The sequence below is a fragment of the Venustampulla echinocandica genome (genome assembly GCF_003357145.1).
Source record: "Venustampulla echinocandica strain BP 5553 chromosome Unknown scaffold_2, whole genome shotgun sequence".
Classification (NCBI taxonomy): Eukaryota; Fungi; Ascomycota; class Leotiomycetes; order Helotiales; family Pleuroascaceae; genus Venustampulla; species Venustampulla echinocandica.
Window position 1 is genome coordinate 781,244 of NW_022474207.1, and position 14,520 is coordinate 795,763.

At 49.8% G+C, this 14,520-nt stretch overlaps 5 protein-coding genes across 5 annotated transcripts; 1 reads left to right on the plus strand and 4 right to left on the minus strand.

The window, feature by feature from the left end:
• Nucleotides 1-730: 730 nt before the first annotated feature.
• Nucleotides 731-4,351, minus strand: BP5553_04608 (Uncharacterized protein; the record flags this gene model as incomplete). Its single annotated transcript, XM_032013231.1, has 5 exons — nucleotides 731-776; nucleotides 834-904; nucleotides 1,021-1,161; nucleotides 1,220-1,735; nucleotides 1,790-4,351. The coding sequence occupies 5 exons, from the start codon at nucleotides 4,349-4,351 to the stop codon at nucleotides 731-733; spliced, it is 3,336 nt and encodes a 1,111-aa protein (XP_031869831.1).
• Nucleotides 4,352-6,293: 1,942 nt separating this feature from the next.
• Nucleotides 6,294-7,270, minus strand: BP5553_04609 (uncharacterized protein; the record flags this gene model as incomplete). The annotated part of the gene is made up of 4 exons (XM_032013232.1): nucleotides 6,294-6,406; nucleotides 6,585-6,797; nucleotides 6,872-7,063; nucleotides 7,258-7,270. The coding sequence occupies 4 exons, from the start codon at nucleotides 7,268-7,270 to the stop codon at nucleotides 6,294-6,296; spliced, it is 531 nt and encodes a 176-aa protein (XP_031869832.1).
• Nucleotides 7,271-8,376: 1,106 nt separating this feature from the next.
• Nucleotides 8,377-9,931, minus strand: BP5553_04610 (Serine phosphatase 2A activator; the record flags this gene model as incomplete). The annotated part of the gene is made up of 3 exons (XM_032013233.1): nucleotides 8,377-8,814; nucleotides 8,866-9,217; nucleotides 9,270-9,931. 3 exons carry the CDS (start codon nucleotides 9,929-9,931, stop codon nucleotides 8,377-8,379), a joined length of 1,452 nt encoding a protein of 483 aa, XP_031869833.1.
• Nucleotides 9,932-10,275: 344 nt separating this feature from the next.
• On the plus strand, nucleotides 10,276-12,415 carry BP5553_04611 (uncharacterized protein; the record flags this gene model as incomplete). Its single annotated transcript, XM_032013234.1, has 3 exons — nucleotides 10,276-10,363; nucleotides 10,416-12,191; nucleotides 12,249-12,415. The coding sequence occupies 3 exons, from the start codon at nucleotides 10,276-10,278 to the stop codon at nucleotides 12,413-12,415; spliced, it is 2,031 nt and encodes a 676-aa protein (XP_031869834.1).
• A 546-nt stretch (nucleotides 12,416-12,961) lies between these two features.
• On the minus strand, nucleotides 12,962-14,221 carry BP5553_04612 (Protein DOM34-like protein; the record flags this gene model as incomplete). Its single annotated transcript, XM_032013235.1, has 2 exons — nucleotides 12,962-14,083; nucleotides 14,144-14,221. The coding sequence occupies 2 exons, from the start codon at nucleotides 14,219-14,221 to the stop codon at nucleotides 12,962-12,964; spliced, it is 1,200 nt and encodes a 399-aa protein (XP_031869835.1).
• Between the last annotated feature and the right edge of the window lie 299 nt (nucleotides 14,222-14,520).

The following is a 14,520-nucleotide window of genomic DNA, read 5'->3' on the forward strand; positions in this document are numbered from 1 at the left end:
TTTTGTGGTCTGAGGGGATGGCATAAGTTAGGAAGGGAATGAGTTCAAAATATCTTTGCAAAATCGGAGCGAAAAGCACTTGTTACATGTGGCGGGGGAAATAGCGGGGCTAGCTGCTTTATGGTGAAGCGGAGCGAATTTCCATACCCCTCAAATAGCCATATTAGCTCTCTTAGTACATAGATGCAGATCATTACATACGTTTCCAAATCGCTTCGCACATTTATGCAACGAGGTATGCTAACCAGCGTGATATGTAAGGGTGAGAGGGGACTTCATCAACATTTCACACATACTAAATACTTGGTCGCGCACTAAAGCTTGTTGACTTCTTGTCCACCAGCGAAAAGAAAAACCATAATACAATAGCAGGATCTCAAATCCGTTATTCGCTAGTTATCAACAGAAGTGCCTCTCTTTGCTAAGTGAAGACCGGCCAGGAGAAAAACAGTAGGCCCGGTAGAATTATTCAGCTCAGAAATGGAGGGCAAAATGGGGTATAGAGGCCAGAGGGGTATCGTATGCCAGTTTATCTTCTGAAGCAAGGGCAAGCAAGCCAATTGCTTGTTCAACAAAAACAAGAAGTAGAGAAAAAGGGCCGCAGGCCATTAAATGAGACGGGGTTGCCCGGCCTGGGCCGTAAATAAAGAGGTTGGAAGGGTGATAGTCGTGTCTTCGTATTGGTGATTTGAAGATGGGTTCGTGAGATGTAGGAATAGGGGGTTGGTTATTAGGCTGTGACGGGTGGAGTGACGTCGGTGATGGATTCGAGAGATCTGTATTATGAGTGGTTAGTGGCGGGTTCAGTTGTCGAAGGAGATAGTGCATATTACCTCAAGTTATCCTGCTTCAAATCTTCATTCATCTGCTCGAGTTGCTGGGCGGTGACTTTAGCTTTTGCTAACTATAGGCAGACATGATCAGTTAGCTTTGCCATACTTATTTTAGGCTTCATGGTTGTGATTGACAGGACTGTGTAGCGCGAAATAAATTCAGGGCTAAAGGAGAAGGTTGTCGGACCGACGCAAGTGCGGCTGATGAACTGTCATGCTCACCTTCCACCGTCTCCGGCTCTAGCTCCGCCTCTTTATTTGCACCACTGTCAGGATCAGCCTCTGCAGCATATTTGCTTGCAGCGAGACCAGGGCCCGCACTCTTAGCCTAGGGAGACATCTGCATCAGTATGGGATATTATCGCACTTCTGAATTGATCACAAACCTTTGATTCCTTAAGTTCTGCATCCTTCACTTTGACCATCGCTTCCGCTTCCTTTAGTCGAGCCTCTAAATCTGCAGCCTTCTTATTCGCTTCCTCAACTAGTTGGCCTAGGCTATCATGCAGATCTTGATAATCAGCCTTCGACGTCTTAGCCTGGGTTTCTGTTTCGGCCTTCTGCTTCTCGAGTTCAGCTTGGGCCTTGTCAATTTCCGCCTGCTTCTTCTCGAGAGCGACCTTTGTTGCCAAGCTGTCGTCGATAGCCTCATCGACTTCCTGTTTAGCGGCTTCAAGAGCTTTCTGGTGCTCCTCCTTCAAAGCCAGTAACTCTTTTCGCAAAGCGTCCGCTTCCGAAGTGTCCGGCTTCTTATTCTTTACGGCATCCAGATCAGCCTCCGCAGAAGTCTTGGCCATCTTCTCGAGTGCTAGTTCTTGTTTGATAGCATCCATTTCCGCCTGAGAGGCGTCTAGTGACTCCTTAAGTCCTGCAAGTTCAGCTTCCAATTTGCTCTGAGCCGCCTATTAAAAGTTAGTTAGATGGAGATCCGGGTTACAAAGCAGGAATGTAAATACCTTGAATTTCTCAGCGTCGGAGGTTGCGGTTACTTGACTAGCCTCATGATCTTTTTTCAAGGCAGCAATGGCCTGGGTATGGCTTGCGTGGAGCTGCTCCAACTCGACTGCTCGAGAAGCATCGCCGGCCGTAATCGCTCTATCATGGGCCTCATCCAGGCTCTTCGCTTGGCTGGCCTTCAACTCTTCAACTGCTTGCTGATGGGCCTTCTCGGCGGCGTCAAGAGAAGCAGCGGCAGCAGCTTGGCCTTGCTCAGCTTTCTTGAGCGCTTCGGTATGGGATGCTGTGGCCTCACTGTGGGACTTAACCAGTTCCTCATGCTTTGTCTTAAGAGACTCGTATTCCTCCCTAACTCCCGAATTGCCCTGGAGCGCTTCAATTTCCCTTTCATAGTCCTTGGTGACATTTTGAAGTTCTAACTGGTGTTTCTCTTGCTCCTTTTCGTGTTGCTCCTGCAGGAGCGCGATCTCTTTTGCCTTATCTTCTAGACTTTGTGCGGTGGTAGCAAGCTCTGCTTTGATTTTATTATGCAATTCATCCTTGCCCCTGCCTTCTTCATCAAATGTGTCCATCATTTTCTGAAGAGAAGCCACTTGTTGCTTAGCCGTAGTCAGTTCATCCTGGGCTGCTGCAATGGCTTTTTCATCCTCCGCATCCTTAGCTTGCAAGATCTCGTACTTCTCAGATGCTGCCTTGAGTTCTTCTTGAGCTGAGAGCAACTGCTTCTGGGCCGCGTCGAACTGTGTGCTCAGATCACCGAGCTTTTCTGTGGTTTCATTCAACAACTTCGAATCCTCTTCGGTCTTTGCCTCCAACCTAGCTACTTCCTCCTCAAGAGTAGCCATTGCCGATTTTGATTCAGCCCGGTAGCTTTCGTACTCTTCTCTATGAGAAGCTTCTAACGACATTCGGGCGGCGGACGCTTCTTCGAGTTGCCTCTGAAGTTCGCTGGTCGCAGATTCATGCTTTTCATTAAATTCTGCAACTTCTTCTCTATGAGAAGCTTCCAACGACATTCGAGTGGCGGACGCTTCTTCGAGTTGCCTCTGAAGCTCGCTGGTCGCAGATTCATGCTTTTCATTAAATTCTGCAACTTGCTTCTCGTAGACTGATGTCGCTTCTGTGCTGCCTTTAGCGAGCTCCTCGGAGTGAGTAAGTTTCAACGCCTCTAGGGCAGCAGTATGGTCCGCCTCTAAGGACTCCTTGAGTGCACCGATGGCAGTTTCATGTTCAGATTTCAAAGCCTCGAGCTCCGTCTTCCCTTGATCTAGCAAGGACTTCAGAGTTGCTATCTCTGCTTCCTTCTCCAAAGCCGCAGATGCAGCAGCTGAGTTGGCTTCCTTGGCGCCAGCTAGCTCGGCCTCAAGTGCTTCCAATGCGGAGGCATGTTCGGCTTGGAGTTTCTCGAGCGCTTCCGCCGTTTCTGATGCCCCCTTTGCTGCCGCCGCTTGTTGGGCTTCTTCTATAGAATTTAAAGATGCTTCTTGTGCCGAAGCTTTAGCAACTTCAGCATCAGCCAATTGAACTTCTAGTCCTTCAACATCAGCCTTGTGCTTGGCATGTAGCTTCTCGACCATTTCGTTATGTTCGGTGCGAATGTTGGACTCCGCTTCAGAAACTCGTTTAGCTTCCTCTTCGAGCTGCTTCCCAATTTCGGCCAATTTCTCCTGGGAGGAGACGAGCTGAGTTTGGAGTTCTTCGACCTTCGCCTCGCTCTCTTCCAACTTCGTCTTGAGCTGGTCGATTTCCTTGGACGATGTAGCGGCCGCGGAAGTTACTCCAGAGCGGACGGAGGGTCTCGACACAGTTGCTGAGCCTGAGATAGTCGAAAGGCGTTTCTTCGCGTCGGAAACTACACCAGTGGCTGTAGATCTAGCAGTTGGAGCAGTTCTGCTAGCAGTTGTGCTAGATGGCCCAGTCGCTCGTGATGATGTGGAACTCGACCCAGCAGTTTTGACAGCAGATTTCGGGCTAGATGAGCTGATTGAGGTGGCTGGCTTTCGCGTAGCAGTCGCAGAGGATATCGTGCTTCCACGTTTCTCGGCAAGGGTCTCGGATTTGGCGGAGGTTGCTGAAGGAGCAAGAGAGGTTCTCCGGGCGGGACCTGACAATGGCTTCTTCTTATCATCGCCAGAACCTCCAATGGATGCTTGAGATCTATGGGATGCACTCGCGGATGTTGGCCCAGTTGCGCTAGTCGTTTTTCGTACAGTGGAGCCTGGGACGGAGCGAAGAGGAGGCTTGCTCAAACCGCCAGATGTTCGAGTAGAGGGTGATACGGTAGGCTTCGTCGCGGACGATACTGTGGAAGGGCGCTTTGCCGCGACAATTCCCGCGCGCTTTGGAGGAACATTTTCCTTCTTCGCTCCATTGGCGGCTTCCTTCGTTGGAGTACCCTTCACAGTCTCCTTCTCAATCTCCTTCTCGGGCTCCTTCTCGGGCTCCTTCTCAGTCTCCGTCTCAACTTCCGACGCTATCCCAGCTGTCTCCTCGCTCGACAAGATCTCGGAGGTTGAAGCGTCATCCTGGGTAGGCATAGGGGCGGTTTCCACTTCGGCCATATTGCGTTGATGAAGGCAAATGTCTTATAGGTCGTGTTTTGTAAATATTTGAGAGATTAACTACAGCAAAATAATTAGTATAGAAGTCTTGGGGAAATTAATTTGAACGCTACTGCGATTGTAATAGCTGGAGCTTGCGCCTCTGCAACCCCCTCCTGACAGATAATGTACTTAGACAACGACACGTCACGGCCGATCGATCACTGGATCCGATTCCCCTCCATGCACGCCATTATCTGCTACTGCAGAGCCCCCAATAGTAGACCAAGGACTCACTCACACTGTGCTGTTCCTCTGTGTCTCGTACACCGCCTGGTTTCTTGACAGTTATTTGCGCGACGTCAACTGGGTGAATACGCGATGCGATGCGCGGCAGCTGTTGACACTCTGCAAGGGGTCTTTAGATGCAATCCAGCGCCGTTGGAGAACGCCAATGGGTCTCCTGTTTCGCTGGTTGTGTCGATGTGGCACGGCCTATGGTATGCAATGCCGAGATTCGGCAGATCAAAGCAATAATGGAGCTGGATAACGACGAAGGGGTCCTCAGAGCTGTTGGAGGGGGATCGTACAATACAGCACGTCGTAAATAAGGTATGGGTTCAGGGGACGACCTCATTAAATTCTAGCGAGCGGCCCCTGGATGTCTTGCACCTTTCCGCTCTGGGCTTTGGCCTCTGGGTCCGCCCGTGCCGATCTGTGCAAATCATCACCGCCAACGACTCTTCTAAGTCCTGCATCTGTGAGTTCTGATGCATCTCTTTGATACGCAAGTACTGAGGATGGTTTAAAAGCACAATACACGCTACAGAAATACCCTACGGCTTCGTGGAGGAATGAGCATTTTCGTGGTTCACTTCTTGACACAAATTCCTGGGACAGCCTCGGCAACTACCGCGCCCCTAAGGTTTTAAGTAAAGGGTACTACGTAGATCCGCATCCCTTCATGTACCTTGTTTGCAAATACTTAAGAGAGGTGCTAGCATAAGAGGGCAGCTGCACGTCGGCCAGGCATCAGTGGTTCTTAATGGTAGGTAGATATATAAGCCTTTGGTTGTCTATACGCAACGCCCAATTCACACCTATAGCGGTTTCATCATGAACATAATACACCGAACCAGACATAGGAGGTGCCCCATCCGCCATGCTGCATTCGTTGTAAAGATAAGATCCTCAAGATGGTAAGGGATTCTGATGTTGATGTTAGGGACTCTAGGCCCAGTCCACCGGTAAAGATCAACGACATCCTCAGGAAAACAGTACCTCTTGCTTGGGTTCCACGCTGAGAAATGGCTATAGCACCAATCTACATCTATGGGAGAAAGGGGATTGGGAAATGGAGTGGTTAGTTCGCCTGTTCTACTGCAATGAGCATAGATATAAAACTGGCCAGCACCAACAAGACTTTCCGAACTAGAGTGAGTTGAACCTACCGAGAGAGGGCGTTTTTACAACAAAGCCTGCGCCTGCGCCAAGGCAAAGCGAGGGCCTACGTTAACAAGGTAGTTTATATGGCGTGTTTCTATCCTCAAAATTTCAAGTATCAACCTCGTGCACGTAGTATGGGACGGCGCGAACCGGTCCCCGTCCCAAGGCAAAGCTCACAATCAAAAGGACGGCCTTCGAACTGGAATAAAACAAGGATCAATATAAAGACTATCAAGCAAGGGTATCGGGGTATTGTTATCCATCAGTGAAGGCTCACACCAGCCATGCATCCTGATCCGTGACTCAAAGGGGGTATTGAGAGAAAGTGCAACCTCCTCCGCCATCATTCACAACACAATTTGAAAACGATATCCTGTCCATGACGCTCTCAAACACCTGCCATTACCGTCTGTCTCCTTCCCCAATCATCAAACACACTTGCGCCAATAATGCAACTAGTAACATGGACCAAGGAGAGCTGTGCTCGAGTGCTAAAGGCCCAAGTCAAGTGGACGCATTAGGCAGCTGTGGTAGGGGTTGCGGCTGGTGTAGCAGGCTCTTCCTTCTTGACTTCGGCGGCAGGCTCAGTTGCGGCTGGTACGGCGGGGGCGGCCGGGGCAGCTGGGGTAGCTAAAATCCATTAGCATTAAAGATACCTTGACGATGGCCTTATTGAAGTATAGCCCTGTGAATGAGCATGTCATATCACAATATGCCGATTATTGTACCAGGATAGGGCCAGCCCTAACTATGGCATCTCAAATACTAGAATTTCCGGGATATGTATAAGAAACAGAAAGGGACGTACCAGCAACAGCAGCTTTGGCGGGTTCAGCGGCAGCGGCAGCGGTCTCGGTCGCGGCAGGAGCTGCGGCAGCAACCGGGTCGGCGGCGATGGCGGCAGTAGGCGCGGTCGCGGGGGCGGGCGCGGTGGCAGGGAGAGCAGCTGGTGCTGCTTCTTCCTTGGGTGCAGCTGGAGTCCCGGTAGCGGGCTCAGCAGCTTTGGCTTCAGCGGGAGCAGCTATCGAACGATCGATTAGGAACCAAGAACAGCTAAGCATGAGATGAGACACGGTGGATAGAACTTTCACTCACCAGCAGCTGCTGGAGCAGGATCGGCGGCAGCAGCGGTTTCGGTAGCGGCAGCACCGTTTGTGGCAGCAGCGGCAGCAGCAGGAGTTGGCTCAGCTGGTTTGGCTTCGGCTGGCTTCTCCTCTGGCTTCTTGCTCTTATTGCCCTTGAGAAAGCCCTTGAGCTTAGCCTTCAGGTCGGAGAGCGCATTTGGTGCTGTAGCAGGCAATATGTATCAGCAAATAGCATCAGCAGTGTGTGCACGTATGGCCAGGAAGGAGAGGAGAAGGTCTGGAAGCAGCGGCGCTTGCAATGGAATGTATCCACACGTTGATTGATGGGCGGGCTTGTAACAAGCAGAGCGGGTACGGCTGCATTGCCCCGAACGAATAGACAAGAGGGCTACTTACGGATTCCAGGCATTTTTGCGGAAAGAATGAGTATGATGGATGGATGGTTCGAGAGTTTGACGATGGATGTGGAGGATGTTGAGAAGCGCGAAGGAGATGGAGACTGGGAGGGAGATTGAGATGGGATGGGGATGTGGATGTGGTTGGGGCAACCAAAGGTACGTACCACAATACGGGGGCGCAGGGTCCAGACTACGGGTACGGCAAGGATACGAACGATAGTACGAGCACACATACATGTATCGAGCTGGAACAAACCACGAAACGCGACTGTTACTTTCAGCTTCCGTGGTTCATACCTGCCTACCTTAGGTATGTAGGTGTCTAGGTAGTTGGTTAGGTTATTGCCAAGTTATAAACAGTCAATGCAGAACTTAATAAGTGCACTACGCTTTATATATACCTACCTACCTAGGTAGGTAGGTACTTTAGTTATTGATGGCCAAACTCGGCATCCATCAGGTAGCTTCCATGGAGTCTGGAGTGCTCTGGCAGTAGGCACTACTCGTAGTTAGGTGTTAGGATCTTATACATTTATTAGCTAAAGACGAAGTAATAGTTTCTTAACAAATCTTGTGAATCTCGCAGACTAACTACTCTAAATGTATACAACAGCGAAGTATTGGACTGCTTGTCCGGACCTCCGGATACACAAAATATCCTTACTCGAGTAGATGCTGAGCTTTGGTTATTATTGGCGATATGAAATTCATTTCACATTAAGTTTATTTCTTGATTAAGCCCATTCATACTCAAGCTGGGCGAGTTCTTTTTGTCGCTGCACTATGTAGGCCGGCTGGATAGGCTAGCTGTGATCACCACGGAGATGATCAGGAGACATTCGCAAGGTCTACACCAGACGGGATCAAATGCTTCATATTTGAATAAATTCTTCGGCCCCAATCGGCCGGACCAGCGCGGAAACCATGGACGCTGGAATCTAGACAGATTGTGCTTGCCATAGATGATGACCTAGCAGGTTGTAGCCGCTCGGTCAATGCCGAGCGGCTACCTACTTTAGGGTCCACGCTCCCCCGCACTATAGTGCGTTTGAGCAAATGGCCACGCACTGATGTCAGATAACCAAAGATCGTTATCCGTTGCGTTGTCTTAGATGAGTCAATCCCCTCCACCGCTCCGCTTATCTGCCCAAGGTGCCCTAGTTGGCGCGTTCACGGGAGGGGGAGGCATCATTGTATTCGTTGTACCGCGAACTGCTGGTTGCGCTCCACGGCTGGTTGCCCAAGGGGCACTCGTGGGGGGAAGCCCTTGGTGAGACGAGCCAGACTGAGTCGAACCCCTAGGACTCGCCAAAGGAACGCTCTCACCGCCCGCTGTCTGAGTAGCCCAAGGCGCGCGTGTGGATTGGGAAGATTGGTTCGTAGTAGGTGCGCCCATGGAAGATTGATGGCTTGCTGGCTGGCTGGAGGTATGGATTGAAGAAGCCTGCTGGGGTGCATTTGGGTCTTGATCCCAACTGAATAGCGACCCGAACGGGAAATGCTGGACCACTGGAAACTTTGACAGGACTTCCGCATTATACATTTTGATCATACCCTGGTAAGATATTAGGATGCTAGTTGAAATACTTGCTCTGGCGGAACGAACCTTGTTAATCTTGCCCCAACCTGCCCGTACTCCAGATATATCAAACAGGATAGGGCTGTGTTCCCAGAACGGACCTGTCTTAACATCGTTGATGAAACCGACTGCTGCAAAGTACATGTTGTGCTTCCTCTCTCGGTCAACGACATTCTTTTTTGCAATGTCTCCCGGATTGGGAGCCCCTGGTAGAGACCCTTCAACCGGCATGGAGTCGGTTGGAGTAATTGCAGGGCAGTACTGAGCTGAGCCAAAAATATATGGCAAGAAAGAATGGTCATCGAGCCCCCAGACTCCGTGTGACCCAGCAGGTTCAAGGGTATAGGTGAGGATTAGGCGACGTACAACTCTCAAATAACTATGCGATAATTTAGAACTTTTTGTTGTATAAGCTGGCTAGGAATACATACGGTTCGATGACGCCTAGAACTAGACTTCTTTCTAGAGCTCCGTCGTGAGAGGCTTCAGTTGAAAACCCACCCAGTTTCCAAATGCAACCAAGAAATGCTAGGAAGCTGAGTTCGTGTCCTGTACCATAATCTAGCCTCTGGGGACTGCCAAAGCCCCCAAGGAGATATGGGGTAAGTTCATCCAGCACGGGCACACCTGACGAGCTGGCATCGAACTCCAGGACACACTTAGGAAGATGGGTCTCAAGTAGATCCCGCACCCGTGACTCAAGAATCTCATACCATTTCTTAAAGCTGGCATTCCCGAATCTTCGAGGGCCTGTATCCGGCGGAGCTTCTTCGATAATAGAATTTATCTTTCCTAATAATTCTTGCAGCTTGCAAACGGGCTCAGAGAGCACTTGCGTATCATCAATCTGCCATGTTTGCACTTCAGCTGAGCCGGGGGACTTTCTTGGACACATAGCTGTATTGAGCTGCATCAGGAAGATGCCAATATCGCTATATGCCCGTGATGTGAGAAAACGAGGCACATCCTGGCCTTCGTTGATCGTTTTAACCGGCTTTAAAAAAGTATGCGGTCGGGAGGTATCTAGAAGCGCCAATTTATTGGGAACAGGCAGACCTGCTGCTTGGCGGTTACTTTGCTGTTGCGAATCCATGGCTTTTATGTGCAGGTTGTGAGGACGGGCTGTCTTCTAAGGTATGTAACAACGCAACTTGCAGTACGAAATCCGCAGTACGAAGTACACTGTTGATGATGATGACGGTGGGGGTTAGGGACGCTAGGATGCTTGGATGCTTGGACCCCTGTACTGTGCAGTACCTGGGGCAACCCGCTCCAGCCTCGATAATACTGGAGCAAACAACGTAAACTTCGATTCCGCAGCCTCGCGCCTACAATTGACCCAACCACTTACTATTTGCAAGGTACTTTACGCGAAGATCCTATACTCAACACCTAGTTGCTGGTTAGGATCCGTATTCGGGTGGAACCCCCATCACAATGGTTACCAGGGCGCGCGGTAGAGCCTCCGCCAAACCAACTCCCGCCCACAATATAGAGCAAGAGGCTCATGAATCCCAACAAGAAGGTAACTGTCAACAGCCCCAGCGTGGAGCACGGCTTCAGCTAACATTTCCTAGTAATAGGGGACCTTGACCGCGATATAGACGACGAAGCGACTGCTTCCTTATTGAACCGGACGACACATAACGTATCAAAAAAGCACAGTCGGAATGGAAAGCCGAAAATAACCTCCATGAGGCAGAAGGGCCCTGTTATGGATGAGGACAGTGATGATGCCCCAACGGACGAGCCTCCAGAAAGACCGGTCAAACGTGCTCGGCCCAATCCGCGAGCGAAGCAGTCCACCACGGACCCAACGAGTAGTACTAGAAGCCGGTCTGTGGCGGTAGTCATTTATCAGACCGGGGGTGACAAGGTGCAACAACCTGGCAGACCACAGACGCGCAGTGTGAAGCAAAAGCTAGACCTCGAGGTTTCAGGAAGCGACAACCATGCTGGGGGAATAAGTCCTGACAGAGCTCCATCAGATGAATCCCCGGGAGCAGTTCCCAAGAAAAAGGTACCTCAACCACCTCGGACCACCTCAAGAAGCCCCGCTTCCCTCGTTCCATCAAGTCATTCGATATGCGATGACGAGAAACCTGATGAAGATAACGGGCTTGAGCCACTATCGGAAGATTCTGAGCATGAGGTTGAAAATGAGGGGTCGCCAGAATCCAGCGAAGAAGAACGGGGTCCTTCCCCTCTATTGCTACCAAATATGATGCACCCTGGGTTCTTGGGAGACATGGTCAAAATCGCTGAGCGAGTTGGTCACAAATATGATAGGGAGTGGAATAGTTATGAGCCGGTATTGGAAGGGCTCAATCTTCGTACTAGTTTGGGAAAGAAGCTGGATCAGAAGTTGAAGCGTCTCAATATAGCATACGCAAGGCTGCAGGATGCGAAGACTTCTGAAGACAACAGAACGATAGATGCGATAGACGATAAGATCTACAGCCGCATCCTAGATTTAACGGAAGTCATTGAGGAAGCCCTCAGTGCATTGCCTGAGAATCCTCGATCCAGAATCCGATATCCCATGGTTACTCCACTTCTTGTTGATCTTTATTTCAATATTCTTCCGATGCTCCTGAAGTGTATCAAGCTAGGGGTAGAGGCACGTGATGACGATGGACGTACAAGCCTTCTTGATCTGAACGAGTTTGATCGCCTTATCAATCTATATTGGAGGCTGGGGGACACTGCAGTCAATATTCCACCACAGCTACAACCAACACCTGGCGATTGTTTAGACGGCATCAAAAGTCGTAGTTCGACGTTCCAAACTAAACAGCCAACCCGGGAAGCCCTTGTAAAGGCCCGTAGCCTCCATAGGATGCTTAGAAGGAAGATATTGAACTCAGAAAGCATGGTGAAGAATGCGGATAATCCGAGGTTGGCAATGAAGCGAAAAGAGGCAGATGAAGAGGAGCTACGATGGGAGTTATCCCAGAAAAAGCTAGAGCGTCGCAGATTGCTGGAGGAGGTTGAGCATAGACTTGAAGAGAAAGCCCGCGTAACACGCGAGCATCGCCAACTAATCAATAAAACCCACCGCTTGCAGCGCGAAGCTATAGATAGACAGCTCCGCAAAAGGCAGCTAAAGACGGGAGTTAACAGTACAAGAAGGTGGGCGAGACCATCTAACGAGGCTAGGGTGGCAAGCCTGCCGCCTTCGCAATATGAAGGATCCAATGAGTACGACGTTGAAGATGACTCCGATCCATTCGCAGATGATTATTCTCCTCGCATTCATCTGTTTCCGAACAATAACAAAAAGTCAAACGTACCAGCCGAATGGTCAAACAAGCAGAAAGCTACATTCATTGAGTGCATGAGACTCGAGCAAGGTATCTTGAACACATTCGTTTTCAGAGTTGGTATATATGATTTCTAACATTTTACAGGGCAAGATAGATACGAACGAGCAGCTAAACGTCTCCAATGTAGCATGGATGAGGTATTCGCCTATGCCAAGAATCTTCAGGAGGCCATGGATGTTGCTCATGAGAAGGGGCTGATGAATTCGGAGGAAGACGAGTGGACCTACGACGTGTGGGTCGAGCGGGATTGAGCCGGAAAGGAACTTCTCACTAGCTGGCTTTGAGGCAGCTCCTTTTAGCTCACATGTCCTTTTGGTTTAATTTTTTTTTTTTTTTGGTGTTCAGGAAAGCAGTGGAGCATGGTGGAAAGACCATATTATGTCAACTTCCCGGGATATATTTTGCTTTTGCTTCTTCATTTTTACATGGCGGCCGGTTTGATTATGGATACCCCAAGGTGCAGGTTATGGCGTGCGGTGTTATCAGACATATCTTAGCTACGCTAATCGCTTCGCTGAATATAAACAATATTCGCGGTCACAATGAATCCTCCGGTTCCCTCACCATGCCCCCAAAAGCCATCATCTCCCTTTCTACGTCCATCCCTATCTCATGCATATCTTACGCAAAGGGTATCTACAATGCTAATTATTTTACCTCCTAGTGGAAGAATAGAGATGGAATACACGATGGAATATAACACCCCCATTCTCCCCTATCTTTATCATGAGATTGAAATATTTTATACCCTGGAAGAATGAGGAGCGATAAATAATATATAAAGCAAGAAAATCAAATCATATTATCATTTGTTCCTGGTTTGTCCCCATATTGGGCGAGGTATCTTCTACTTCTTCTTCTTCATCCAGATCCTCCAAAGGGAAAGTCAGAATCGCCCCAATCCCGCCCAGTCCCTCTAACCTCTTCCCACTCTCATGATCACTACTTAGAATCCTCGCATCTCCTCCTCCCTCGCGGACAGTATCCACAAGGGCCACCCACCGTTTCCTCGTGCCAATCTCCTGGCTTCTAAAAAGCGAATTATTGATAAGTAGCACTCCTCCGGGACCAACAGCGCCCTTCTCAACAGCCTTCTCTACCTCGGTCGCTCCATACCAAGCCCTCCCATCGTCCTTCCTCAGCAACGTCATGAAATCATCCATGTACCTAGTCTCCCTCGCATACTTCGTGTCTTTTAACTTCGTCAGAACTTGCTGGCTCTTCAGCACTTCGTTCAGGCTATGTAGATGGCCGGAACTCGAATGGACCACGATGAAATTGCTCTTATTGCTCAATACTGCCTTATTCCCTAATCTTGTCGCCTCATCAAGGATGTATTTCTGGAAACCGGCCGCGGTGAACCCTGGACTTGCAATGAGTAATGGTCGAGGCTTTGTAATGTCCACATGTCTTGCGAGGGTCTCCAGTGTAACTTGGTAAAACTTAGTCAGGCCCTTATCATGGTCGCCCGTCCTGCCAGATCGTTTTCTTGGAATACCGGTCTCGATCCTCTGCTTCAAGATTGTTTGATGTTCCGTAATAAGACAGATATTCGCCAGACCTTCCTGCATCACGACCGCCGGTACCGTCCCCTCTTTATCCTGCTTAACGGACTCCCTAACCACATCCAGCGCGACAGAGTCCCATCCCTCGCTCTTTTCTAATGTGAAGTTGCGCTGTAGCTCGAGGTCCAGCGTATGGTATGCACCGCTTTTGACCCATTTGTTTTCTTCGGCAACGCGGCCGCTGACATGCAGCTGGCCTGCTTGCGCATCGAATTCGATCCCTGTGACTCGGATGAGGAGGTTGGTATGTACGCGCGTGGAGGTCGTGCTGCCTGTTGTAGACTCGGTGACGACTCGACGGATGGCTGAAGCGCGGAGGAGATCGTCCGTTGCGATGAGGTTATGGGCATGCCACTGAGGAGGGAAGCGGTGTCAGTCGGGGCTTAAATACGGCGTTGAAGAGGCAAAACATACCATATCCTCTGGTTCTTCAGGCAAGAGTGTGACGGTGCCAGAGCCATCGCGCTCAATATTTTGCTTGATAAGGCGCATTTTGTGGCAAGTTGCCTGCAGCGCTGCCGCCACTTAATTCTAGATGTTTGAAACTGGTTGTAATATAAGGGTAGAATCAAAATGCGTAGACCGGGTTATTCCACGGAGTTGTTGTCCTCGTGCAGATGGAAGATACACCGAGAGTGTCGGGGGCGCCTAGACATTTGGTTAATATACAGTATTGTGGGTGTTGTCAAGGTCAAGCCGAAGTGGTTGTAATATAGCGCGCTTCAATCACAGGAACTCAAGAGGAAGTGGGCCTATGGCCGCGTGCCTGGCCATACAGGTGCATGCAAGAG